The sequence below is a fragment of the Myotis myotis genome, unplaced genomic scaffold, assembly GCF_014108235.1.
Source record: "Myotis myotis isolate mMyoMyo1 unplaced genomic scaffold, mMyoMyo1.p scaffold_m19_p_3, whole genome shotgun sequence".
Classification (NCBI taxonomy): Eukaryota; Metazoa; Chordata; class Mammalia; order Chiroptera; family Vespertilionidae; genus Myotis; species Myotis myotis.
Window position 1 is genome coordinate 92,515,564 of NW_023416335.1, and position 26,389 is coordinate 92,541,952.

The following is a 26,389-nucleotide window of genomic DNA, read 5'->3' on the forward strand; positions in this document are numbered from 1 at the left end:
ACCCAGGTGGTGAACAGGAAAATTAAATATAAAATATATTTATGGTTTCATGATTTACATTTAAGTCTTATTTATTTTGAGTTTATTCTTGTGTCTGGTGTGAGTTGATGGTCTAATTTCTTTTTTTGCATGTACCTGTCCAATTTTTCCAGCAGCATTTATTGAAGAGACTGTCTTTACTCCATTGTATGCTCTTGCCTCCTTTGTCAAATATTAGTTGAGCATAATGGCTTTGGTTGATTTCTGAGGGTCTCTGTTCTGTTCCATTGATCTATATATATGCCTGTTCTTGTGCCAGTACCAGGCTGTTTTGATTATAATGGCTTTGTAGTATAACTTGATAGACAGTATTGTGATTCCTCCAACTTTGTTCTTCTTCAGGATTGTTGCAGATATTTGGGGTCTTTTTTGGTTCCGTGTACATTTTTGGAGTCTTTCTTCTAGATCTGTGAAATATGCTGATGGTATTTTAAAAGAGATTGCATTGAATCTATAGATAGCTTTATGTAGTATGGACATTTTAATGATGTTAGTTCTGCCAATCCATGAACATGGTATACTCTTCCATTTGTTTCTATCTTCCTCTGTCTCTTTTTTCAGTGTCCTGTAGTTTTCTGAGTACAAGTCTTTTACTTCCTTGGTTAAGTTTATTCCTAAGTATCTTATTTTTTTGTTGCAGTGGTACATTTCTTTTTAGTTTCTATTTCTGAGAATTCAATATTAATGTATAAAAATGCTATAGGCAGCAAAATATGACATCTCTCATAGCCGATACATCTCCTGGGGCAAGAAAAACAAAGAAGAAAATAAACAAATGGGACTACATCAAAATAGAAAAAGTTTCTGCCAAGCAAAAGAAACCATCAACAAAATGAAAAGGGAGCCCATCCTATGGGAGAACATATTTTCCAATACAGCTGATAAGGGGTTAATAGTCAAAGTACATAAGGAACTTATACAACTTAAAAAAAGGAAGACAAACAATCCAATTACAAAGTGGGCAAAGGACCTAAATAGACAATTCTCCAAAGTAGGCATATAGAAGGCCAATAGACAGGAAAAATGCTAAAAGTCACTAATCATCAGAAAGGTGCAAATTAAAACTACAATGAGGTATCACCTGACCCCTGTCAGAATGGCTACGATCAACAAATCAACAAATGACAAGTGATGGTGAGGATGTGTAGAAAAGGAAATCCTAGTGCACTGCTGGTGGGAATGCAGACTGGTGCAGCTACTATGGAAAACAGTATGGAGTTTCCTCAAAAAATTAAATATGGAACTGCCATTTGACCCAGTGATCCCACTTCTGGGAATATATCCTAAGAATCCCAAATCACTAATCAGAAAGAATGTATGTATCCCTATGTTCATAGCAGCACAATTTACAATAGCTAAGATCTGGAAACAGCCCAAGTGCCCATCAGTAGACAAATGGATAAAAAACCTGGTACATTTATACCATGGAATACTATGCAACAGTAAAAAAAAAAAAAAGGATCTCTTACCTTGGAAACAGCATGGAGGGACCTGGAGAATGTTATGCAAAGCATAATAAGCTAGTCAGAAAAAGACAAGTTGATATGTGGAATCTAAAAAACAAAATAAACTGTTGGACAACATAGATCCAAAGACACAGAACCATGGAAGAGACTGTCAAATCTCAGAGGGAAGGCAGAGGTGGGTGGGTGGTTTGGAAGTGATTAACCAAAGAACTTATATGCATATATGTATAACCCATTGACACAGACAATAATGTGGTGAAAGCCTGAAGTGGGGTTGGATACAGGCTAGAAGGGGTAAATGGGAGGGTGGGGGTGGAAGGGAGGAGATACATGTAATACTTTAAACAATAAAGATAAATTTAAAAAATAAAATATATTTCAATATGTAGTGAACACTCAAAATGTTTGCTCATTATTAAATGATGTCCTGTCACACACATGTCCCTATAATTACTGAATACATAAATAGTTACTAGTATTTCTATCTGATTTCTAACTCTTACATATTTAAGAAATTATTATCATGACAGACTAAAATGAATGAGTGGGAGATGAGTATAGGCTTGTTAGTGTATTGTGTCAACCACTGTAATTCAGAATATGTGATTTTTAAAACTCTTGTATAAAATATTTTATGTATTGTTAATAATTAACCTCTTATCTCTGTTCACTTTTTTTAGGGCTTTTTTATCCCGAAGTGTCCAGACTTAACACCTTTGGCTTCCCAATTGATATATCTTAACTTATCATTTAATGATATCTCTTCATTTCCCACAGAAGTAAGTCCATTTTTATTATTGTATAAACTTTAATAAATTTATTATGAATAATAATTATTATAATAAATAGACACATGATATACTTGAGTTACTATGAAGTAAATATATTTTGGATTGCATCCCACAGGGCTTATTTTCAGAAGTACGAGAAGTACAGTACATCTTTCTTAGGAAGTCACATGACATAATTCACATCATATTATAGTCAGGCTCTTAAATATGTTCTCATAATTATACAATGTATGTAAAATAATTTATCTATTCTTCTCACTCTGAATAAAACCTAAAATGAACCTATTCATGTGTTAATCAGAAGCTTTAAAAACACAGTTTAGTGACCAGGTAATATGATACTATAACAAGTTTCAGTTATTATGGGTCAAAATAGGATACTCTGCATAGTAAAACATATGTAGAACTAGAGGCCCACTGCACAAAAATGTGTGCACTTGGGCGGGGGGGGGGGGGGGAGGGATCCCTCAGCCCAGCCTGTGCCCTCTCGCAGTCTGGGACCCCTCAGGGGATAACCACCTGCTGGCTTAGGCCCACTCCATGGGGGATTGGGCCTAATCTGACAGTCAGACATCCCTCTGGCAGTCCAGGAGCCCTCAGGGGATGTCCACTTGCCAGCAGGGAGCAGGTCTAAGCTACAGTCGGACATCCTTAGCGCTGTTGAGGAGGCAGGAGGGGTCCCACCACCACTGCTGTACTGGCAGCCATCAGCCTGGCTTGTGGCTGAACAGAGCTCTCCCTGTGGGAGCACACTGACCACCAGGGGGCAGCTTCTGCATTGAGCATCTGCCCCCTGGTGGTCAGTGTGTGTCATAGTGACCAGTCATTCCCAGTCGTTCTGCTGTTAGGGTCAACTTGCATATTACCCTTTTATTATATAAGATATAGGCCTGGTGCATGGGTGGGGGCCCGCCAGTTTGCCCTGAAGGGTGTCTCGGATCAGGGTGGGGGTCCCGCTGTGGTGCCTGGCCAGCCTGGGTGAGGGGCTGATGGCTGTTTGCAAGCTGGCCATGGCCCCCAGCCACATAAGTTCCCAGTGGAGGCTGGCTGGAAGCAGGTATCTGGGATTTATGTAGCTTCTATAATTGAAACTTTGTTGCCTTGAATGGAAGCCACAGCCAGCCAGGGCAGGCGGGAAGCTTGGCTTTCTCCATCGCCAGGGCAACCAAGTATCCTGCTTGCTCCAGCTCTGTGGCTGCCGGCCGCCATCTTGGTTGGGTTAATTTGCTTGTAGTCGCTCTGATTGGCTGGTGGGCATGGCTTGGGGCGTAGCAGAGGTACAGTCAATTTGCATGTTTCTCTTTTATTAAATTAGATAATCACATATGGGAATGAGCTAATGCATTGTCACTTATTTTCTTTTACTATTTTTTTTAGTTTTTGACATTTTTAAACTTTTATTATTGAGAGTATTACAATATCTCTTTTTCCCCCCATTGCTCACCTGCACCCAGTTCCCACCCTGTCCCAGGCCTTTACCACGCTATTGTCTGTGTCCATAGGTAATGCATAGCCTATATAATAAAGAGGTAATATGCAAATTGATGGTCACACCCTCACACAAGATGGCCACCTCCATGTGGTCACAAGATGGCCATGCCCATGTCATCAAGAGATGGCTGCCCCATGTCATCACAAGATGGGCACCCCCATGTGGTCACAATATGGCCACCCCCATGTGATCACAAGATGGCCATCACAAGATGGCCAGTAGGGAAGGGCAGTTGTGGGCAATCAGGCCAGCAGGGGAGGGCAGTTAGGGGTTACCAGGCCAGCAGGGGAGGACAGTTGGGGGCAACCAGGCCAGCGAGGGAGGGCAGTTGCGGGGAACCAGACTGGCAGGGGAGGGCAGTTGGGGGGACCAGGCCAGAAGGGGAGGGCAGTTGAGAGTGACTGGGCTGGCAGGGGAAGGCAGTTGGGGGCAATCAGGCCAGCAGGGGAGCAGTTAGGCATGGATCAGGCTGGCAGGGGAGTGGTTAGGGCAGGGGTGGGCAAACTTTTTGACTCGAGGGCCACAATGGGTTCTTAAACTGGGCCGGAGGGCCAGAACAAAAGCATGGATGGAGTGTTTGTGTGAACTAATATAATTCAAAGTAAACATCATTACATAAAAGGGTACGGTCTTTTTTTTCAATAGTTTTATTCATTTCAAATGGGCCGAATCCGGCCCGCGGGCCATAGTTTGCCCACGGCTGGGTTAGGGGGTGATTAGGCTGGCAGGCAGGTGAGCAATTGGGAGCCAGCAATCCCAGACTGTGAGAGGGATGTCCAACTGCTGGTTTAGGCCCCATCTTGGTGGGATCGGGCCTAAACCGGCAGTTGGGCATTTCCTGAGGGGTCCCAGATTGGAGAGGGTGCAGGCTGGGCTGAAGGACGCCCCCCCCCCCAAATGCACAACTTTCATGCACTGGGCCTCTAGTATGCATATAAGTTCTGCTTTTAATCTCTTCCTGCTACCCCTCCCCACTTCCCTCTGAGATTCATTGGTCTGTTTCATGTTTTCATGTCTCTGGTTCTATTTTATTCATCAGTGTATTTTGTTCATTAGATTTTCTGTTCATTTATTTTACTTTTTAAATTTAATTGTTGATAGATATGCATTTATTGCCATTTTATTATTCATATATTTTACCTTCTATTTCTTTTTCTTCTTCTTTTTCTTCTTCTTCTTCTTCTTCTTCTTCTTCTTCTTCTTCTTCTTCTTCTCCAAGAATACCCTTCAACATTTCATGTAATACTGGCTTGGTTTGGATGAACTCCTTTAGCTTTTCCTTGTCTGGGAAGCTCTTTATTTGACTTTCAATTCTAAATGATAGCTTTGCTGGGTAGAGTAAACTTGGTTATAGGTCCTTGCTTTTCATCACTGAATATTTCTTGCAAAGCTTCTGTTGAGAAATCAGCTGGCAGTTGTATTGGCACTCCCTTGTAGGTAACTGCTTTTCTCTTGCTGCTTTTAAGATTATCTCTTTGTTTTGAACTTTTGGCATTTTAATTATGATTTGTCTTGGTGTCGGCCTCTTTGGGTTCATGTTGTTTGGGATTCTGTGCTTCCTGGACTTGTATGTCTAGTTCTTTCACTAGGTAAGGGAAGTTTTCTGTCATTTTTTCAAATAGTTATTTGATATCTTGCTTCCTCTCTTCTCCATCCGGTATCCTCATGATGCAAATGCTGGTACACTTGAAGTTGTCCCAGGGGCTCCTTACACCATCTTCATATTTCTGGATTATTTTTTCTTTTTGTTGTTCTTATTGGGTATTTTTTTGCTTACTTATATTCCAAATCTTGATTCTCAACTCTACTATTGATCCCCTATAAATTATTCCTTATTTCAGTTAGTGCATCCTTCATTTCTGACTTGTCTTTTTTTATGTTGATGTTCTCTGTAAGTTCCCTAAAGTTCTCATTAGGTTCCTTGAGCATATTTATAACATTGTTTTGAACTCAGTATCTAGTAGTTTTCTTGCTTCCATTTCATTTAGTTCTTTTTCTGGAGATATTTCCTGTTCTTTCATTTGTGACATATTTCTTTGTATCTGCATTTTGGCTGTGTTTGTTTTTATGTATTATGTAGATCTACTATGTCTCCTGGAGTTATTAGAGTGGCCTTGAGTAGTAAGTGTCCTGTGGGGCCCAGTGGCTCAGCTTCCCCAGTCACCTGAGCTGGGCACTCCATGTGTGCCCCTGTGAGAGTTATGTACACTGTCCGATTATACTTGAGCCTTGATGTATGTTGGCATCACTAGGAGGAGTTGACCTCCAAGCCAATTGGTTGTGAGGACCACCTGTGATTATAGTAGGAGAGCTGCTGTGCAGGAGCCAACCCTATGGAGCAGGACTTGCTTCATTAGGACTTTGGTGCTCACTGAGTCTGCCACTTGCTTGTGTCACTCGTGGAGGTGGTAGGACTGTAATCCTGTATGGTTGAAGCTGACTACCAGGTGTACTGGCTCTGGGACCTCCCAGGAGATGCAAAGTCAGCCTCTGCCTGTGCCCTGTCTGAGGCCACCCAGCATGAGCTACAAAGCAATCTGCAGATGGCTGCTACTTGTGTTGAGCTTGGAGGTGCCAGGGAGAGGCAAAGCTATGAACTAGGGTGGACTGCCCTAGTGTCAGGCCTGGAGCCCCTTATCGAGACATATGAGGCACACTGATGCCAGGTGCTGCTTGTTTGAGAGATTTTAGGAAATTAAAATGAGAGAAGAGAGGCCAGTTGTATGGAAAAGCCACTGGAAATGGCTTGGATGAATCTGAAAGTAAGGAGGGGTGGGGTCTCAGGGAATCACTGAACAAGTCAAAACGTATGAGCCAGATTGATGGAGATTCAGATATGGCACAGCTTGTCAGCTCTGTGGCGGGGAGGGTTCAGTAAAGGAACAATTGCCTCTGCCAGAGCTTCTGTCTGGGAGAAAGCTGTCCTTCCAGCTCTTTCCCTGATTTCAGACAATTTAGTTCCTCTGTGAGTGGCCAGGATTTCTTTTAATCTGCTGCCCTTGTGCTGGAGCTCAGAGGGAGTGAGTCCATGCATGGGCCCTTTAAGAGGAACTGCCTGAGACTCCAGCAGTCTCTGTGTCACTCATCCACAATCCCTGCTGGTTTTTACAGTCAGAAGTTGTGGAGACTTCTCTTCACGGCTCTGGGACCCTGGGTTGGGGGCCTCGTGTTGGCAGAGACCTCTCATTCCTCAGGGAAACCTCCACAGCCAAAATATCCCTCCTGATTTTAAACCACCACACATAAATGTGGAACCAGCCAGTTCTGTGATTCCCCCCATGCACCTCTGCTCCTCCTACTGGTCTTGATGTGCTTCTTCTTTAATTCCGTAGCTGTAGTACTTCCATTCAGCTGGATTTCAGGTGGTTCTGAATTATTGTGGGGGGCTGGGGTCTCTTCTCTGTGTCCCATATGGAGAGATGTGAACTGGTTCATATAAGTTAGAAGGCACTTTTGGGATTAAAGAAAAATGAATTGGACAGACACAAAATTAGATTAAAAGCTTGGACTGGGTGTGGTGTCTGCCCTCTCATGGAGGGACAGACAGAGAGAGCACGCCAGCACTGGAAGCAGTTTATTATATACTCAAATTACAGGAAGTTACATCATATCTGGGTGGGCCTTGAATTCCTGGCGACATCATGAGATCCATCCCCTTAACACTGGGAGGGAAAGTCAGACTGAGTGGTGTCCAATCTCTTGACTGGGTCCACCTTCAGGGCATGGCTTTGCCTTCACTCTGAGTTTCAGCCGACAAAATTGAACAGAGTGTTTACTAACAGCCCTCAGCACCTCCCCCTTTTCTATATTTAAGCAACTAAAATTGAAAGTAAAACTTAACATCAAGATCAAGGCTTTGACTAAATAAAACTAATAACAAATCAATATCAATGCAAACACAACAATAATAGAGAAATCAAACTACAGCTGTGTTAATATTTTTAGCTACTGAGTGAAGAGTCTGTTTTGCTGCTGGTGTATATTTACTCAAAGTCCTTAGAGTTGACTGTGCAATGTCTTATAGAAAACTGGCAGCTAACCAATGTTAGCATGGCCAGAAACATGGTTGAGGTAGTAAATTTTGCTTTCTGCCGGCTTTAGTCATTAATTTCTTCTTCTTCCGCATCACTGTCATCAGGGCAACTCAGTCCCTCGAACGATGGGGCAAGCAGTTTCTCTGGGTCCATCATGGCGATGTACGTAATGCTCTGGCATCCAGATTGGCTGCACTGTTCCTTCTGGAAAGATACAAAATACAGCCTCTTCCCCACATTATTATTGAATCTGATAAAACTTTTGTCTGGTATTTGCCTTCTTCAGCGAGGCTAACTTGGCTGAGGCTATTATACAGGAGGCCTGATGCCTTTCAGCTGCTGTACAACCCTCTGCATCATGATTCAAAAAATTTAAAATATAAAGCAAAAATTTTTAAAATAAAAATCATGACTGAGTTTGCATTTGAGGTGACACATAATGTTATGGGTTCACTCAGCGAGATAGACCACTGACTTAGAATTTAAATTTAAGAGCCTTTATTAAGCTGGCCAGCTGACTACAGTCACAGCACCCTGCCAAAGCAGAGGCTGAACTGCAGCGATGACTACAGGAGTTACATTTTATTATTAAATTTTGTGGAGGCCCAGAGAAAATGTGTCTTTAAAATTCTGGGCCCCCCAATATGGAGGAAACTCTCTTTATTTATACTTTTTCCAGTCCTTTGTCTCCCAAATTTGGAATGAGACTTCCGGGCCTTCTGAGAAAGAAGGCCTGCATGCTGGGAAGGGGCCATGAGACCATATCTCAAGGCCTGGCCTGATGTCAGTACCTTCATATCTATGTGTTTTAGGAACAGACAGCACAGCATGACCCGTCTGGCCAAAGCGCCAGATATGAAGCCCAGCACAATAACACCCGTCTCCCCCTTTTTGTTTTAATAATTACATTTTAATAGTATGATTGGCTTACTTCATAATAGCTTGAGAATCATAAGTGATACTAGTTTTATGATAAGTTTAATATTGCTGACAAAAAATACTGAAAACAGAATTAGCATACGTGAATCTATTGTCTGTTTTTAGCTTTAAGGGAGGTCCTAGTACCGTAAAGGCAATAATTAATTTTGTGCTAGGCACTCTTCCCTGTTACTTATCCTTAATAAATCTTGATTAGTGAAAGCTGCTTGAAGGTTTTGAGTTATTTTAAGACTCTTCAATCCACATCTGCAGACTAGAAGTAAACATAAGAAAACAACAATGAGGCAAACAATAGTGGTTCTGCTGAGAGGTAAATGCAAGGATATCCAGTGGAAGGGGTTAAATTCTTTTAAGTCCTCTTTAAATTTTTGCCAGGCATTCAAGGAATTGGTTTGTAAGTTTGCCTTGGACAACTGTACAATATGCTGTTGTAATTCTAAAATATCAAGGGTTGTGTTACCTTGACCCCAAGCACCAAGAAGATGATTTTTTTATTGATTCCCAAGGGTGCAGGGTACTATTATATGGAACAGGGGTAACAGAAATCTGGGAAAAATTATAATGACACTGCAGAGATATTCTTTGCTCTAGGCCATGGATTTTTATCACCCGTCCACAGGACTGTAGACTTTAATGCTGACAATTCAATTTCAAACTGGTTGTCAATTCTTTTTTGTATAGACAAGGTCTTAGTTACATTTTCTTTGACCTGTTGTACGAAATGAGAGGTCTGAACAGTCTGTACCATAGATGAAGGAGCAATGCCCACAGAAGTAAGTAACGTTACGAGGGCAAAGATTCCTGCAATTAACATTCCAAGACATCTCTTTTGTCTTTTTAAGATTTTTACTAATCATGCAACAGCTGGTAGGTTTGATGAGATTCCCAAGGCTCAGTTAGGTTAGTGGGAACCCAAGCAAAAGCTGGTTGTTTTAAAATAATGAGAGAGTTCTTTTGAAAAGTAGAATTAATACAATGGGATAAAGTGCAACCTGTGCATGACACCTCATACAGATGGCTTGTAACATTAAGATGCATCTGAATGGGGCCTGATAGGAGCACAAACGGATCAAACACACAGGCAGTAGCAAACACTGTCTAATTGAGAGTTTCTCGTAAAGCAGAAATGGAATCATTTGAGCTATAATTAAAACTATACCATTTAATAGGTGCAAGTGCAGCAGCCAATTTCCACTGCATACTTTGTAGGGGCCAATTGTCATGTTGCAACTGAGGCCAACAAATTCTCCTCCATGCCATGAGATGGAGTGATTTTCTTCAACATAGAATAGGATGCATTTCCTTTCCATTTTAGGGTGCGATTGTTACTATACAGAGACCCATAAGGGCTCCAGTCTTTAAAGAAAAATGGTTATTAAGTTTGCTGGTGGTGGGATAATTACTATAACAGTCTTGCCAATTAACTTCTTCCTCAGTGGGGTACCATTAATAAGACCTTTTACGTAATGGCTTAGTGAGGGTGTGTCTTAGCACACTTACATTTTCTGCACCTTTCCCCAGAGCAAGTAAAGATAATAAATGTATTTGAGCTTTTTCTTCCCCATCCTTAGGGGTCCAGGCTGGCCAAAAATCTCTCTTTAATTTTACACACAAGGGAGCAGTGGTTTGATTTATAGTCATACAAAAGGGAAGCTGGGTGGCAACACCTGTGTAATTATACCTTGCCCATATCCTTGGCCCACCTGTGGTCCTCCTGGATGACCAAGATTTTTAGTATCATTGGTGACTATATTAGGTGGAGGATCAGCCCACGTTAGGGGTCTTACCCATGATGGGTCAGGAACATAAGTCCAAAATACTTCCCCATTTGCCCCTGGTAGCATTACCATACAGCTGATTACTGCTAACATGGCAAGGATGTTCTCAGGTGTTCCTGGGCTCCAGGTCACTTCTGGGCTCTTTGTTGTCCACTTCGTCCTCTTCCCACTTCTTATCTTCAGTGGGCTGCTTGGGATCATTGCTATCTGTGGGTCGGGTGGTTGATTACCTACAGCTGTAAGGCGTGGCTCCAGGTGCAGACTCCTCTTTAAATTGGCCAGTTCCTCTCTCGGATGCATGTTGAAGTTAATATTTTTTGCAGGAATCCACACGAGCTTTGAGAAATTTTCTGGAAATATATAAACATACCCTCGACCAAATGTTAAGAGGGAATTTCTATAAATTAGACTTGAGATCCTTTCATTTAACCAGACTATTTTCCTTTTAGTCCATTTTAACACCAGTGCACTTTCACAGGTGTCCTGCCATAGGCATTACAAGTGAAAATCAATTATAAAGTAAAAATTTTAAAATAATTTAGGCTTAATGTAATATTCTTGCAGGAAATTATTCTATTATTCCCCTATATTTTATTAAAAAATATAAAGAGGCTTTTGAAAAAATTTTTAATGCAGTCTTGATAACTTTAGATTTAATTTTTTGTATAAAGATATGACTGCTTTGGATTCATATTTTGTTAAGCAATTTTTGAACCATCAATAAAAATTTTAATTAATACTTCAGGAACAGTTTCCTGTATAGTACCATTAAATTTTCTTGAATATTCATTCATTTCAATTAGCCAATTTAAGTTAATTTGAAATAAAGCTTATTATTTTAATTTTACTTGTCCTAAGTTAAGGACAGTAAATAACCTTAATTGGATTACTGCTATTAGTTCCTTTAAGTACTTTTAATAAGCTATTTAACTTTTGTTTAGGGAGGGAAAATATAAATCATTAAATTTTATTGTCCTTAGTTAAAGGAAGGCAGAGTTTTCTAGATGACTTCAAACCCCTTGGCATTTATATTTTTTTTAGATAGTTGTACATGTGAGTCAAGAAATTAGAAAAATGACTTTGTGGGTCTGTGCATACACTTAATAATAACTTTTCATGACATTCAAGGCATGTATATTTAAATAAAACTTTGCTATTAATTAATTAATTTCTCCTTTTATTTATTTATTTGTCAGAATTTCCTCATACAATCCCAAGTATATTGTATTCGTCTAATTTAGTTATTTCTTTTTTGGGAGAAGGAATAAATCCTTTTGTACTACCTCAGGGCCCTTTGAGGTGCACAAAATCTGTCCTTCAGTTATATTCTTGAAGTATTACATTTGGAAAAACCGTCAAATATATATCCAATTCAAAAATTATTAAAAACTTAAAACAGTTTTAACATTAAAGGATTTGTCTTGACCATACAATTAATTACTTTTAATCTGGTCATTGAATTTTTGCCAGAAGCCGGTCCATCCTTGCTGCTTGACACAGTCGCTGTAAGGAAGAAACATCTACACAGCATATGTTTCAAGGGACCTGGCGTATATGGCATACTGTTCTTAATATGTTTGCTCCCCTTCTTAGCGCTATGTGTTTTAACCAAGGTCACCTCTCCAGGAAAGGTTGTTTCCCCAGGTAGGGATTTTTCCCTGGAGTTAGGGAGGGAGTAAAACCCCTTAACTAAGTGCCAGGTGGGTAGTTAATCACTTTAACTACGAACAATCATGATTAAGCTACATAATCTTTACTCCCTGGAATGGAGATAAGAAATGCCCTAACCTTTGCAATAGAAATTGATAGGATTAAAATCAACTGGTATAAATACAGATGTAACAAGACAATAAAATACAGAACCTGGCTGGAGATCCTGGATAGAACCAGGTGAGAGAACCCAACCATGATGATCAATTGAACGCTGCCTTTGTGTCCTTCCTTCTTCACTGACTCCATCCACGCCTTTGGGAACCCCTGGACCTGCTGGGGCTCGACCCCAACAAATTTTCATATGATATACCATGAGTGTCAGAAAAAAAAAACAACTGCTGGGAGAACAGGCCTACTGCTTGCCCATTTTCTCACTGTACAGCTGTGGTCACCTTCAGAGAATTAAGACATATAATATTAGTTTATGTAAATCACATTAAACAACTTTCCTTTAATATTCATGGCGACTGCTATTAATAATTAGATTTAATGTCTGAATAATATTCTTCACTTTACCCTGTACCTTTAAAGAATAATCCTATTTACAAGCTTTTTAAGAATTTGAACTTCTATTGTCGGCTTCTATAAAAGTTGACTGCTTAAAACATTGGTCTGTCATATAACTGAAATTATGAGACCTGTATTATATTATAAAGCTAATTTATTAAGCAATAAGAATAAGCATCTTCACAGAAAAAATATAGTAATTAAATTCGCTGGGCAAGCATGTTTCTGTCCCATCTGCGTTTCCATCTTAAAACTCCGCTTTAACTCCGCCCCTGAAATTCCATTCTGCCTCAGTAAGCAGACATTCCTTTTGCGATTGGCTAATTCAGAGGGAGGGGCGGGCCTTTGCTATTTCAAATTGGTGGTCCCCAGAAGAGTCAGCGGCCCCAGGCCACGCAGCATGGCAGGAAAATAAAAAGACGTCTTTCTTTTCTTATGGGTTAGCTCAGCGAGATAGACCACCGACTCAGAATTTAAATTTTAAGAGCCTTTATTAAGCTGACCAGCTGACTGCTAGCCATGTCCTTCCCATAAGAGCCCACAGCTTGCAGTGCAGACCAAGAGTACAGCAAGACCTTTTATCTGCAACACTACAAAGTATTTTTTTTAAAAAAGAAAAAAACTACAAAGCAGGTCATTAGCCATTCCTGGTACTGGCAGGGTAAAAAGTTTACATAAAATTTACGAGCAGGGTCACACCTGGCTGGGTTCAATCATAACACATTGCTTTTCTAGCTAGATAATTAGCAATTTTTCTCTCCCATGGTCCCTGCCCCTCAGTTTACTTAGTAATTCTTTTTTGTCAGGCCCCTGCCCCTAGCACATTCCCTACTGGTCTTATGCCCGAATCAAATCTTTGATTCAGCGTCCTCCTCTAAGATTCTGGAGTATTGTGTGTGCAGGACCATAAGCTTGACAGCTTGGATTCGGTCTTGGATAAAATTGAGGAGACACCTGAGCAGGCAGGGTCCGAAAATGAGACCTACTATTAGGAGAAGGAGGGGCCCTGCCACAGCAGATAGAAGGGTTGTGAGTCACAGGGACCAGAACAAATTCTCATACCAGTTCCCCTTTGCCCTACGGGTCTCTTCTCTGTCCATCAGCCGTTTCCTTAACTGACTTAAATTTTCTCTGATTACCTCAGAGTGGTTAGTGTAGAAGCAGCACGCCTCCCCTAATGCTAGGCACAGTCCCCCTTGTTTCAGGAAAAGTAGGTCGAGTTCCCTCCTGTTCTGTAAGACTACTTCAGCTAAGGACCCACTGATTCTTCCAACTGTCCTATGGATTTTTTTTTTTTTTAGGGTACTCAGGTCTTGGCCAATTTGATTATCCAGTTTTTTGTAATTTTGATGTCCTGTCAGTAGGGTGGCTGTCCCTACCGCTGTGGATCTTGCAATTCCGAGTCCTACGAGTAGGGGAACCAGAACCGGGGCTCTCTTAACCCGCTGGGGCTCTCTGAGGAGGTGCTCCCTTCCTCCTTCCCCTGAGTAATAATACACTTGCAGCAGGATATGAGTTAGGATGCAGAGCCCTGGCTTGGGCCCAGTCTGGAGGTTTAGGGAGAGTATGCAAGAGATGATTCCGGTGATGCATGCCCACCAGGTACCATTTGGGGCCACCAGGTACCAGGGGCCCCGGACCCTGGTCTCTCAGGAAGTCAGAGTGTCTGGTTACGATTTTCTGCATAGGGGGAATCGGGGAGGGAGTAATTGGCAGATGTGACACACAGCCCGGCTTCAGTAATATCTCCTAAAGTTAATCCCCTCCTCCCCTTTTTCCCATGCACATAGTCCCGGGGTTTCTGCATCCGCGGACACATTGCGGACGTGGGCCACACTTGCCCCAAATGGAGCTGAAGCTCCAATCCCTATGTAATAGGGGGGCTCAGGGTTGAGGCACAACCAGCAGTTTGCAGTAAGGTTGGGCGCACTTTTGTTCAGAAGTTGGAACGAGGCTTCCAGCGGCGCAAAAATGTCTAGTCTTAGCACAGCTCCCCAAGGCGGAGGCCAGGTTTCTGCATCCCGGCAACTTGCCTCAGTCTTTGATGATGGTGGTGGCGTGGCGGGCTCATCACACGTGGGGCCGGGCTTGGTCTCCTGACCTCGGGTCGCTGAGGGGCCAGGGGGCCAATTGGGTTGGGCAGTTGGGGTATTTCCCGTCGCTGGATAGTAAATAGTACCCCAGGGTCTGGTCCAGAGACATATAGCCTTAATTCCCATGTCTTTCCCCCGGTCCAGTCTTTAGCCCAATATGCCACTGGTTTGATGACAATGGGGTTGCAGTTTCCAACAGTACAGGTCCTTTCCGGGGCCCCTGGCCGCACCTGTCGGGTGAATCGGATGTCCCTGTCCGGAACCTTCGGGGGGCCATTTGGCATAGGTTTCACAGCCCCACTGTCCACAATAATAATCCTCCTGGTCTCCACACTTCAGAAAGGGAGTCCGGGGCTGGCGGGGGCAGACATATAGGGGAGTATGCCAAAGTTGCTGCTCAGTCCCTCGGGTCCCACAGACATAGGTGGTTGCAGCCCTGTGTGTAGCCATTCCCCGGGGATCCCCAGCTGTGACCCGGCTTGGCCCAAATTCATGAGCCTGGGTCTGTCCTGGGGCAGGTTCCAATCCTCCCTGAAGAGGCCACACAGGTCAAACCGGATAGTCAGTTCACCGGTGCCCGTTTCTCGGGCCAGTACGATCCCGTCCGTGGTGCGGATCACCTCCCAGGCATAATGTGGGGCCTTGTGGGAAAGGGGCTTACCGAACCTCCACATGACAGCGAGCAGCAGTAGATAGATCATGATGCAGGTACTAGTTTCACCTTTAGTGGGTCCTGGGTTAGTTTCACTTTCCACCTCCGGGGGCTGTCACCGCTGTCAGCCGCCTTCACTTGGGTGCGATGAATCCAGTGCCTCTTTCCTGCAACTTTGATGGCGGTTGGAGTGCTCAGCACCACCTGGTAGGGTCCATCCCATCTAGGTTCCAGGTTGCCAGGGTTGTGATGCTTCACCCAGACGAGATCACCCGGAGAGAAGGCAAGCTGTGTTGGACTGGTTCTTGGTGCGTCCTCCTCCCATACGGCTCTCACCACCCGTCGTGCTGACATGGCGCTGCTCTGCAAAGCCTGTAAGGACTTAAGCAAATTTCGGGTAGACAGCCAGGCAAGATTTTCCTCCCTTAGGCGGGGAAGGAGAGGTGGTGACCTGCCAAACATATGGGATGCACCTAACTCTGAGGAGAGCAAAAGGAAGGAGATTTACCCAGTTTTCGCCAGTCTTTAATTTTTAACTTAGTTAATGTTTCTCTAAGGTCCAATTTATTCTCTCTACCTGTCCAGAACTCTGTAGCCTATAAACACAATGCAATTTCCAAGTAACTCTCAGGGCCTTAACTATGGATTGTGTAACTTTGGCGATAAACGCCGGGCCATCGTCGGACCCCATGTATAGTGGTAGGCTAAACCAGGGGACAATTTCAGTGAGGAGTTTCCTAACTACTGCCTGTGCTGTCTCTGCCTTGGCTGGGTATGCCTCAGGCCAGTCAGAGAAGGTATCAATGAAAACCAGCAGGTACTTATACCTTCCTTGTCCTCCTGGTGTCTTAGTGAAGTCCATTTCTCAGTGTTCTCCGGAGTTCTGACCTCGGAATCGCTGCTCCGGCATGGCCACAACAGGGGGCCCTTGATTTACTCGAGCACATACTTGGCACTTTCTAATCAAGTCTGATAGTTTCGTTCCCCCAAGGTGGGTCCTCTGGTGGGTCTGGGAAGCGATGGTTCGCCCCAGGGCTTCTGGCACTATAGGCCTCCCATCTGGCAGAATTAGCCATCCAGCCTCTTCTTCCTGGGCCCTTAGTTTCTCAGCTAGCCTCCGCTCCTCCGGCAGATGAGTAGGCTTCTCTGCGAGCCTTTGTGCTGGCAGGGCTATGAGAACTTCTAGGGGCCCTACTGGTCTTTTAGCCAATTCCTTGGCCTCCTGTAAGGGCAGTGTAAGGAGATATATCCTTGCAGTCCCTGGGTAGGTCTGGCAGGGCCAGTGCTGGGGCGCTCACCAGGGCTTCTTAGATCTCCCCTGGCTCCTCCTCATGTTACTACTGCCGCCCCCGCATACCGCATACCGGGTGATGTCCATGTAGAGGGTTTCATCCGGATTCTGCAGGGGCTGGTCCACAAGGTTCTTGCGGAGGGAAGTGAGGGTAGTCAGTGTCTCCTCGCAGTCATGCAAAGGGGCCTCTGCTTCCCCGTCAGTGAGGAGTGTGGCAGGGTTCAAGGCAGCTGTTTTCAGGAAGCTAAAATGTTCACTCTTTTTCCTTTTTCCCACCAGAGGGCCTGAGTGAGTGCTATGAGTTTCACAAGGAAGTCCACCTTGTGGCCCCCCACACTGTCAGGGTTATCCTGGGTTCTTGGGGGCCAGCTGAGCCCTGACAACCCTAATCCACCTCCTTCACCAACATGGGAGTCGGTTCCCTCGCACTTTTAGGGCATTTCTGTTTCCAATGTCCTTCCTTTCTGCAAAATGCACATTGATTTTTCCCAAGCCGGGGTTGGACTCCTTTTCTCCTGCGAGGCTTTTCTTGGCCCTTGTTGTTTCTCTGGCCTCTTGGGCTTTTTTGTTTTTGTTTTTGTTTAAGGCCAGGAGGACCTTGGCCATCCGGGTGTTTAAACCTGCCCGTCGGGTCCTCCCGATTGTTGAAAACCTTCTGGGCCACCTCAACCAACTCAGAGATTGATTTCTCCTCAAAGCCTTCTAATTTCTGTAATTTTTTAATATCTGGGGTCGACTGGGAAACAAATGTATCATTGACAGCCCTCCGATTTTCCGGGGCATCAGGGTTAGGCCCCTGGACTGTCTCTGTCATTTTAGAGAGGTTTGTGGGTCTCCAAGCAGCAGCTTGGATGGCCCCTAATAGAGTCTGGCGATACCGATCGAGAGCCTCCTTTCCCCTGTCACTATTGGGGTTTCAGTTGGGTTGCCTGGAGGGAAACACAGCCTTTAATCTATCTTTAAATGGTAAGAAGAAATTTACAATGTGTCTATAATTAAGTAGATAGGTATAGCTGTTCCCTGTTGTAGGGCTCCCCTTATTTGACTTGTTCTCTCAGAATGGACTAAAGGAGCTTTATTTCCTTATAGGGTCTTACATGTCACAGGACCTCACAGGGTCTGTAATTCCTGTAACAGAGGGCCAGTATTCACTACTTTACTAACCCCCTCTGTTCTAGACAGGCCTTCCCCAGTTTCCTACAGTTGAGGTTTTGTGCCACCCCTGACATGGGCATGGCCACACAGGCCTGTAAGACAGTATACAGGTAGCTTAACCCCTATACAACTGGGCTTGGACCTCTGTCTAGCAAATTGCAGTCTATAAGTTCAATATGCAGCCTCTGGTCCTCCTAACCCAACGAGGTTTCGGCTAGTCTCTGAGTCAGACTTCTCCTCTCTTGGAGAATTTCAAAGTCCTGATGACTCCCAGGTCCAGGGAGAGTGCCCTTTTCTTAACTTTGTTTATTAGTTACAGGGCCCTGCTTTCCTTGTCTTCCCACAAGTCCCCTTTATGGCAGAGCAGCAACCAGGCCTCTTTGAAGAGAGTGTACTGGAAGGGGTATCAGCCCCTCCTCTTCCAGCAGCAACAGGTACTAAACCCTTTCAGAACATTTGCAAGCAGGGAGCTTTTACTAGCTCTATCTGCAGCTTTCATAGATCTCAGGCTTGCTACTCTTTCTGGGGCTGTAGGAAGGCTAGTACTAGTCACTGGCTTCTGGCTTAACTGCTGTAGCCTGCAAGCCAAAGGCCTAAGTCTTGTATTGCTTGTTGTAAAACATTCATTTTTCACTGGGCAGCAGCAGCGGGGCAGCTCTAATGTCAGGTAAATTTCTGCTGTTCTCTACTTTCTTGCTGCTGCTGCTGCTTTTTTTAGGGACACTGCAGGCAGCTCAGGCATCCAGCCCCCCCTTCTTTGATCATTCACTCCCCAATCTAGTCTGGAGCTGGGGAATAGCGTCTCTATCCGCCTTGCATCCCCAGAGGGCTGCCCGTCTGGCCCCAGATCTAGAGGGCCAGCCTGCCGTAGTGGCAACATAGGAACTGCAGGACTGGCAGATGTCACAGGGTCCTGCAGGTTCTCCCCCTATCTCTCTCTCCCTCCATACGCTGTCCCTGTCTAGTATGGGATGGACTGAAGGGGTTGAAGGACGACAAAGCCCCTCCCGTCAGTGGGTGCGGAGGGAAGACAATTGGCATCGGGGGAGGCAGGGGCTCCGGGTCAAGAACTGGTGGCATGGCCTGGGCCTGAGGCCGGGGCTCATCCAGATCCGATACCTGGGGACCATAGGGGGGCAGCTGGCTAATGGGTTCCTCCTGCTCTCCCTGAAGGACCGGGGGAGCCTTTCCCTTCTTGGGCCCGGCCAAAAAATTGTCTGTCTCTATCCCAATTTTCCCCTCTGGAGGCAAGCCCTCATCTACCGGGGTTTCTTGGACAATATGTCAATCCAAACCTGAATATAAGGAATTTGATCAGGATGCCCTGGGCGGCCGTATATGACATAATGGACCCGGTAGGCAGTGGTCAGATCAAAAGACCCTGCATCCGGCCACCCCTCCTGGAAAGTGGGCCACTCCCATTTACAGAATCGCTGTAAATCAAAAGCATTAACATTATAACCTTTAAATCTACCCTAGAACTTCAGTTTAATACAGTAAATTTACAACCTAGGTTAGAGCAACTGATAGAAATCTTTATTAGCTAAGTGGGCTGATTCCCCTTTAATAGTGAGCAAAAGACTCTGAGAAAAAAAATAATTCTCGCAGCTGCAAGAGGCTTTTGAAAGACCATTAAGGGGCCAGCCCAAACGTTCAGCCAAGCGTATCAATAGAAAGTAGAATAAATCAAAGTAGCTTTTACTTCACACAGACCAGTAATGATTTACACTTTCTTAGTAGCCTAGCCCAGGCTGGAGCTGTATCCAGTCCCCCTTCTCTGTAGTAATTTGGCTAGTCCCACACAAACTTTGTCCCGACCCCATGATGATTGGTGGCGAGAGACAGACAAGGAAGGGGGTGACCTGTTTTTACAGATCCTCATGCAGATGCCCGCCTGACTGAAGTCATGGAGCCACACAAAGGAGAGGAGAGGGCAGGCCCCCTCCCTCCACACTCACACACTTTCACCAGACATTCACTCAGAGTTTAAACAATCCACCCAATTCCTAACAATTTTCCAATTCCTGAGAGAGCTCTAAAGCTTCCCGGGAGGTGATCAAGCTCCCCTTCCACTCACTCGGAGTGGGCCTGACTGATAGGGGGTCGACGAAGATGACTGACCCTATCCCATTTGACAAAGACAAAGACAACAAAGAACAAAGACAAAATAAATCAGCCAAATGCAACCTAAGGTTGCCCGGAACCTGCAGCTTGCTCCTTGAAGTCCTGAAAATTTTCAAAAAACATTGCAGCAGGGTACACACAGAAGCAGACAATTTTTTGACAATAAACACCAAAACAAACAAATACCAGACTGACAAACCCAGTGCAGCCTACAGCCGCATGAACCAGGGACCCCGGCCACTGTCGTGGCCGTGGGTCAGGACCAGGAGTACCGCTGCGTCCAGCCCTCCGTATAGGTCCTTCCGTGGGACGTCCCAATTCCTGTTTGACGACCGGTCCTTACCTCTCTTGAGAGTCCAGGTGGCTCGGTTTCCGAATTGAAAGTTTTTGGGTGGACTGGAGGCCTCCTTGGTAGTCATTCTCCACAGGTGTGGGGTATCTCGCTGAGTGCCCGGCGACAAGTGGGGGAGAGCCTCCTGCCTTAAATAGGGGGTCCCTCTCACCCCTGCTGGGGGAGAGCCTCCTGCCCTAAATAAGGGGTCCCTCTCACCCCTGCTGGGGGAGAGCCTCCTGCCCTAAATAAGGGGTCCCTCTCACCCCTGCCGGGGATCTCGCTGCGGGCCTCCAAATGTTATGGGTTAGCTCAGCGAGATAGACCACCGACTCAGAATTTAAATTTTAAGAGCCTTTATTAAGCTGACCAGCTGACTGCTAGCCGTGTCCTTCCCATAAGAGCCCACAGCTTGCAGTGCAGACCAAGAGTACAGCAAGACCTTTTATCTGCAACACTACAAAGTATTTTTTTTAAAAAAAGAAAAAAACTACAAAGCAGGTCATTAGCCATTCCTGGTACTGGCAGGGTAAAAAGTTTACATAAAATTTACGAGCAGGGTCACACCTGGCTGGGTTCAATCATAACACATTGCTTTCCTAGCGGGATAATTAGCAATTTTTCTCTCCCATGGTCCCTGCCCCTCAGTTTACTTAGTAATTCTTTTTTGTCAGGCCCCTACCCCTAGCACACTTTGTTTAAAAAAGATAACTTGCTTATCATTACACTTGGTTAAATTACAGAATTAATCCTCCTTTCTAACTAGATTTAGCTTGAAAACTCACTAGAATTATATAACTCTTTAAATCTTAACTTTAATCCTAAACACTTTTTTACGGCGAGACAAAAATTCAGACATAATAATGACAGTACATTTTAAACAAACAAAATCTTATACTGCAGACATTTTACAAGTGAAATTCAGACCAATGCCTGCATTCTTGAGAAAGTGCCGGTAGCTGTGGGACCTCAAACCAGCGATTTAATATGCAAATTCTCCTCCATTGTCTTCTAGCCACCAGCCCCGACCTCGCGGCCCAGGTGGGATTTCAAAAAGGCATCTTTGTTTCTCTTTGGAAAAAGAAACTGTTGAAATTCGGGCCATGAACGCCAGCCTCTTGGGGCGGGGGACCCAACTCCCCCAACCCTGCCAGGCTGCCCTGGCAGCGGGAGGCTCAAAAACGCGGAGAAATACCAGGTGCGGTTTTTGAGTCAGGCACTGGGGGAAGGCGGGGCAATCGCCCGCTCGCTTTCTCGCGAAGAAAAACCCCAGCAATTAGCCGATTTACCCTTTCCAATTGAAACCAAAGGCATGCTTCTAAAACACCGGATTAAGCCCTAACTGGTTTGGCTCAGTGGGTAGAGCGTCAGCCTGTGAACTCAAGGGTCCCAGGTTCAATTTCCGGCATGTACCTTGGTTGCAGGCACATACCCGTTAGGGAGTGTGCAGGAGGCAGCTGATGGATGTTTCTAACTTGCTATCCCTCTTTCTTCCTCTCTATAAAAAAAATCAATGAAATATATTTTTTTAAAATTAAATAAAAGACCAGATTAAGCCAAAAATAAAGCGATAATACACAGACAGCACACAGAACTCGAGAGGACACGCTGTAGCTTTTTTAAAGCTCAAATAGAGTGGAGACTCCTGAGTCTCTTGACCTCCCCAGTTTTATACACCCAGTTAATAACATTTTGTAGCAATCCGCTCCCTGCCTTGTTCCTATCTGTGGTGGCTGCGATCTCTGGAGCGATCCCTTTAAAATGCCTCACCTCCAACTTGCCCCATGATGGGAACCAGATATATGGGGGGAGGGGAGCGTCTCTTCTCTGAGTCCTGCAAGGAAAGAGAGATGTGAACAGGTTGGTATAAGTAAGGAGGCGCTTTTGGGATTAAAGAAAAATGAATTGGCCCTAACCAGTTTGGCTCAGTGGATAGAGCAGGGGTCCTCAAACTTTTTAAACAGGGGGCCAGTTCACTGTCCCTCAGACCGTTGGAAGGCCCGACTATAGTTTAAAAAAAAAACTATGAACAAATTCCTATGCACACTGCACATATCTTATTTTGAAGTAAAAAAACAAAACGGGAACAAATACAATATTTAAAATGAAGAACAAGTAAAGTTGAATCAACAAACTTACCAGTATTTCAATGGGAACTATGGGCCTGCTTTTGGGTAATGAGATGGTCAATGTCCAGTTCCATATTTGTCACTGCTAGTCGTAACAAGTGATTCAAGTGTGCATCAGTTAGTCTAGATCTGGTTGGAGATTTCAGATGTTTCATTCTGGAAAAAGTCTGTTCACAGACATACGTGCTGCCAAAGATGGTTGCCATTTTGAGTGCATGGTTAATGAAAAAAAAAATAGACCTCCTAACTTCAAAAAAAATCCTAACTTGTTCTTACCTCGGTCCTCAGGCAGCAGCAGGCTCTGCACAGGCAAGCTCGTGACTCCTCCGATCACACCAGAGGCTGAGAGGAGGAGTGAGAGACAGAGAGAAGGAGGGGAGTCGGAGAGTGCGGCGCACATTCCACACATGCGCACTGCAGGCTGGGTCGAGTCGGCTGCTGAGCAACAGGCAGTGGCGGCAAAAACACTCGGCGGGCCAGATAAATGTTTTTGGTGGGCCGCATGTGGCCCGTGGGCCGTAGTTTGAAGACCCATGGGATAGGGCATCGGCCTGTGGACTGAAGGGTCCCAGGTTCGATTCCAGTCAAGCACATGTACCTTGATTGCAGGCACATCCCCAGTAGAGGGGGGTGCAGGAGGCAGCTGATCAATGTTTCTCTCTCATCGATGTTTCTAACTCTCTATCCCTCTCCCTTCCTCTCTGTAAGAAATCAATAAAAATATATTTAAAAAAAAAGAAAGAAAAATGAATTGGACAGACACAAAATTAGATTAAAAGCTTGGACTGGGTGTGGTGTCTGCCCTCTCATGGAGGGACAGAGAGAGCACACCAGCATCAGAAGCAATTTATTATATACTCGAATTACAGGAAGTTACATCACATCTGGGTGGACCTTGAATTCCTGGTGATATCATGAGATCAATCCCCTTAACACTGGGTGGGAAAGTCAGACTGAGTGGTGTCCAATCTCTTGACTGGGTCCACCCTCAGGGCACAGCTTTGCCTTCACTCTGAGTTTCAGCTGACAAAATTGAACCAAGTGTTTACTACTTGCCCTCAGCACTGAATGATGGTTGTTCTGTATTTTAGTTGTTAATTTTGATGTGATTGTGGGAGGTGGCAAGTATCGCATTTACTTACACTGCCATCTTCTCTAAAAGCCTCATTGTCATTTTAAATAAATGGGTCATTACAAGTAATTATGACAGATTATGTTCGCTGTGTCTTTATACAATTCTTTATTGGTCATTGGGTGATTGGTTGTTTTGTGAATTAACTTCCAGAATATTGACTTTTAGTGAATTGATTTTTTAGCAAATTGACTTCTTTTCTATTTAAAATACTATATAGAATTAAAAATTTATTTTCCATAATTTCTCTGTAATAATGTATTTTTACTTTCACTACAAGTTTTTTTTTTTTTCTTTTCTAATATATAACAACTCTTTTATAAATTTGACTAGGACAAATTGACAAGAATTTCCAAGGAATATAGGGGTCTTTTTTCTTCAGGTTAATTTTAACTTTTTTTCTAAATAGTTGTAGATGAGGCCTTGTATCTGCCAAGCATACTCTATCCACTAAAGAAGAATGAATAAATAAGCGCTCTTCAAATGTAAAATTTAAAGTGCCCACTTTTTAAAGGGATAGAAATCAATAGAACTTGCCATTAACATACAGATCTGTGTTATATAGCTACTAGAGGCCCAGTGCACAAAATTCGTGCACTGGGGGGTGGGGGGGTCCCTCTTGCAGTCCAGGACCCCTCACTCCTTACCACTCACCTACAGTGGAGGCGGGAGAGGCTCCCACCACCGCCGCTGCACTCTCTAGCCGTGAGCTCGGCTTCTGGCTGAGTGGCGCTCCCCCTTTGGGAGTTCACTAACCACAATGAGGCAGCTCCTGTGTTGAGTGTCTGCCCCCTGGTGGTCAGTGCGCATCAGTGACCTGTCATTCCATCGTTTGGTCAATTTGCATATTAGGGTTTTATTATATAGGATAGATAAAATATTCCAACCAGGATGGTAATATCCAGGCTTAGAAGGGCTGTACTAAGGGTAGGCTAATGATAACTTGTTATCAGCATAGTGTAAATGCAATCAATAGAAGACCAGAGGCTGGCATAAATGTGGTGATTGAAATTGTTACAAGTTTCCTGGAAAATTCAAGATGGTAGACTTAAGTAGAAGACAGAGTCTATTAAAATAGTTTTAGACACACAAAAAAGGTAGAAGCAGAAATGGTAAACAAGAATGTTAATATAACAAACTGTATAGATATAGACTCCATCTCCTTTTCAAATCTCAGATTATTTAAAACACATAAACAGTAATAATTAATTATAATAATGTATTGTTGATCTTCAATGAGGAACAAGAAGGCTCACTGTGTGCTCAATATTGCTTGAATAATCTATTGCAAGGAGAATATTTTAGCCCTGTGGAATTATCTTCTATTGCACATCAGCTAGATGGAGAAGAGAGAAGAATGGCAGAAGAAGGCATTATTAGTGAATACTATAGCACATTTTTATAGCAGCCTTCTGGAAAAATGGATGATAGTGGTTTTTCTCTATTCAAGTTATAAGCAATGCCTTGACAGTTTGGGTTTTACAACTAATCCTGTTTAACAGTCCAGCATATCAAAGGTTTAAGATCAATCTCATAACGGAAAGGTCATTTGTATACAATTATAGAAAACATTGGTTTACAGTTAAAAAAAATTAGAAAAACAGTGGTTCAACTTTAATTCTCTCTTGACGGGTCTAGAATTAATATCAGATACATACCGTGCACTTTTCTTGGCCCAATTACAACAGGAGATTATTCTATATTTGTTGTTAAGGGTGATCTTCCAGATGGTAAAGCTGAACAACTCCTGCAAATGTTGGGGTCCAACAGATGCATTGACCAAAACTTATTGGAGAAGAAAGAGTTAGTACAACTAAAAGAACAGAATCTAGAAAACAGATCTGGGGTGAGTCTTAGAAGCAAATGATGAGTCAGGAATGTTAAAGATGAGGGAGATTTGCAGTGAGCTTTGATACTAAGTCACCAACAAATTGATATGGAAGATGAAGAAGCAGATCTCTGCAGGGCTATTCAGCTCAGTATGTAAGGCAGTTGCAAAAATATATCTCAAGATATTCCACAGACATCAAGTCAGAAGACATCTTACCTCAAAAGAGCTATGGAAGAGAAGAGAAGGCTACTTTGAAAAGCAGCAGCAACAACAGCATTAGGAGCCACCAAGACAGCTTTCACACCAACCATAAGTTTGGAAGCACTTGGCAGTGATCTTGGTGATGAGATGAGCGAGGAAAACATGCTTCAGGTAGCTGTGACCATGTCTTTAGAAACTGTTAGAAATAATTTCATAACAAGAAAAATTAATACATTTTACAAAATCTCTAAAATATTTATACTTTCCAACATTATCTTGTGTGATTAAAGCAAAGGGTTCATTTAGAATATGTAAAAGAACAATGTTCAACAGAGGAAATAAGACTTTTAAGAGGTTTGTAAATTAAAAGGTGAGAACATGGCAAAATGCATCAGTTGTAGGACTAAATAATGACCCTTCAAATACTAGCCAAAGAGGCATTCAGCAATTAAATTAATTTAAAATAATTTTCTAAATGTTCGTTTTTCATTTTTAGTGTTCAATATATAACATGTCTAAAATTGGGGCATTTTTCTTGAATCTTTTTGCAGACCAGCTAATAAGCTCTTGCCCCAGAACTTTCCCATACATTTGGTTTACTTTTCCTCCCTTCTGTGTAGGTAATTTGGCTCACCTTTCATCACTTAATAGTTGCTTCTATGTCTCCTTTTAGGACAGTGTTTCTTCTCTA

General features: G+C 43.5%; 1 protein-coding gene and 1 pseudogene across 1 annotated transcript in view; both read left to right on the forward strand.

The window, feature by feature from the left end:
• The window catches only part of LRRC63 (leucine rich repeat containing 63), a 113,180-nt gene that overhangs the window by 20,933 nt on the left and 65,858 nt on the right, over positions 1–26,389 (forward strand). The window contains exon 5 of the mRNA XM_036298927.1: positions 2,186–2,284. Within this exon, the coding sequence (XP_036154820.1) occupies positions 2,186–2,284 (99 nt within the window). The remainder of the gene's footprint in view (positions 1–2,185; positions 2,285–26,389) is intronic.
• On the forward strand, positions 18,306–25,905 carry LOC118649662 (annotated as a pseudogene).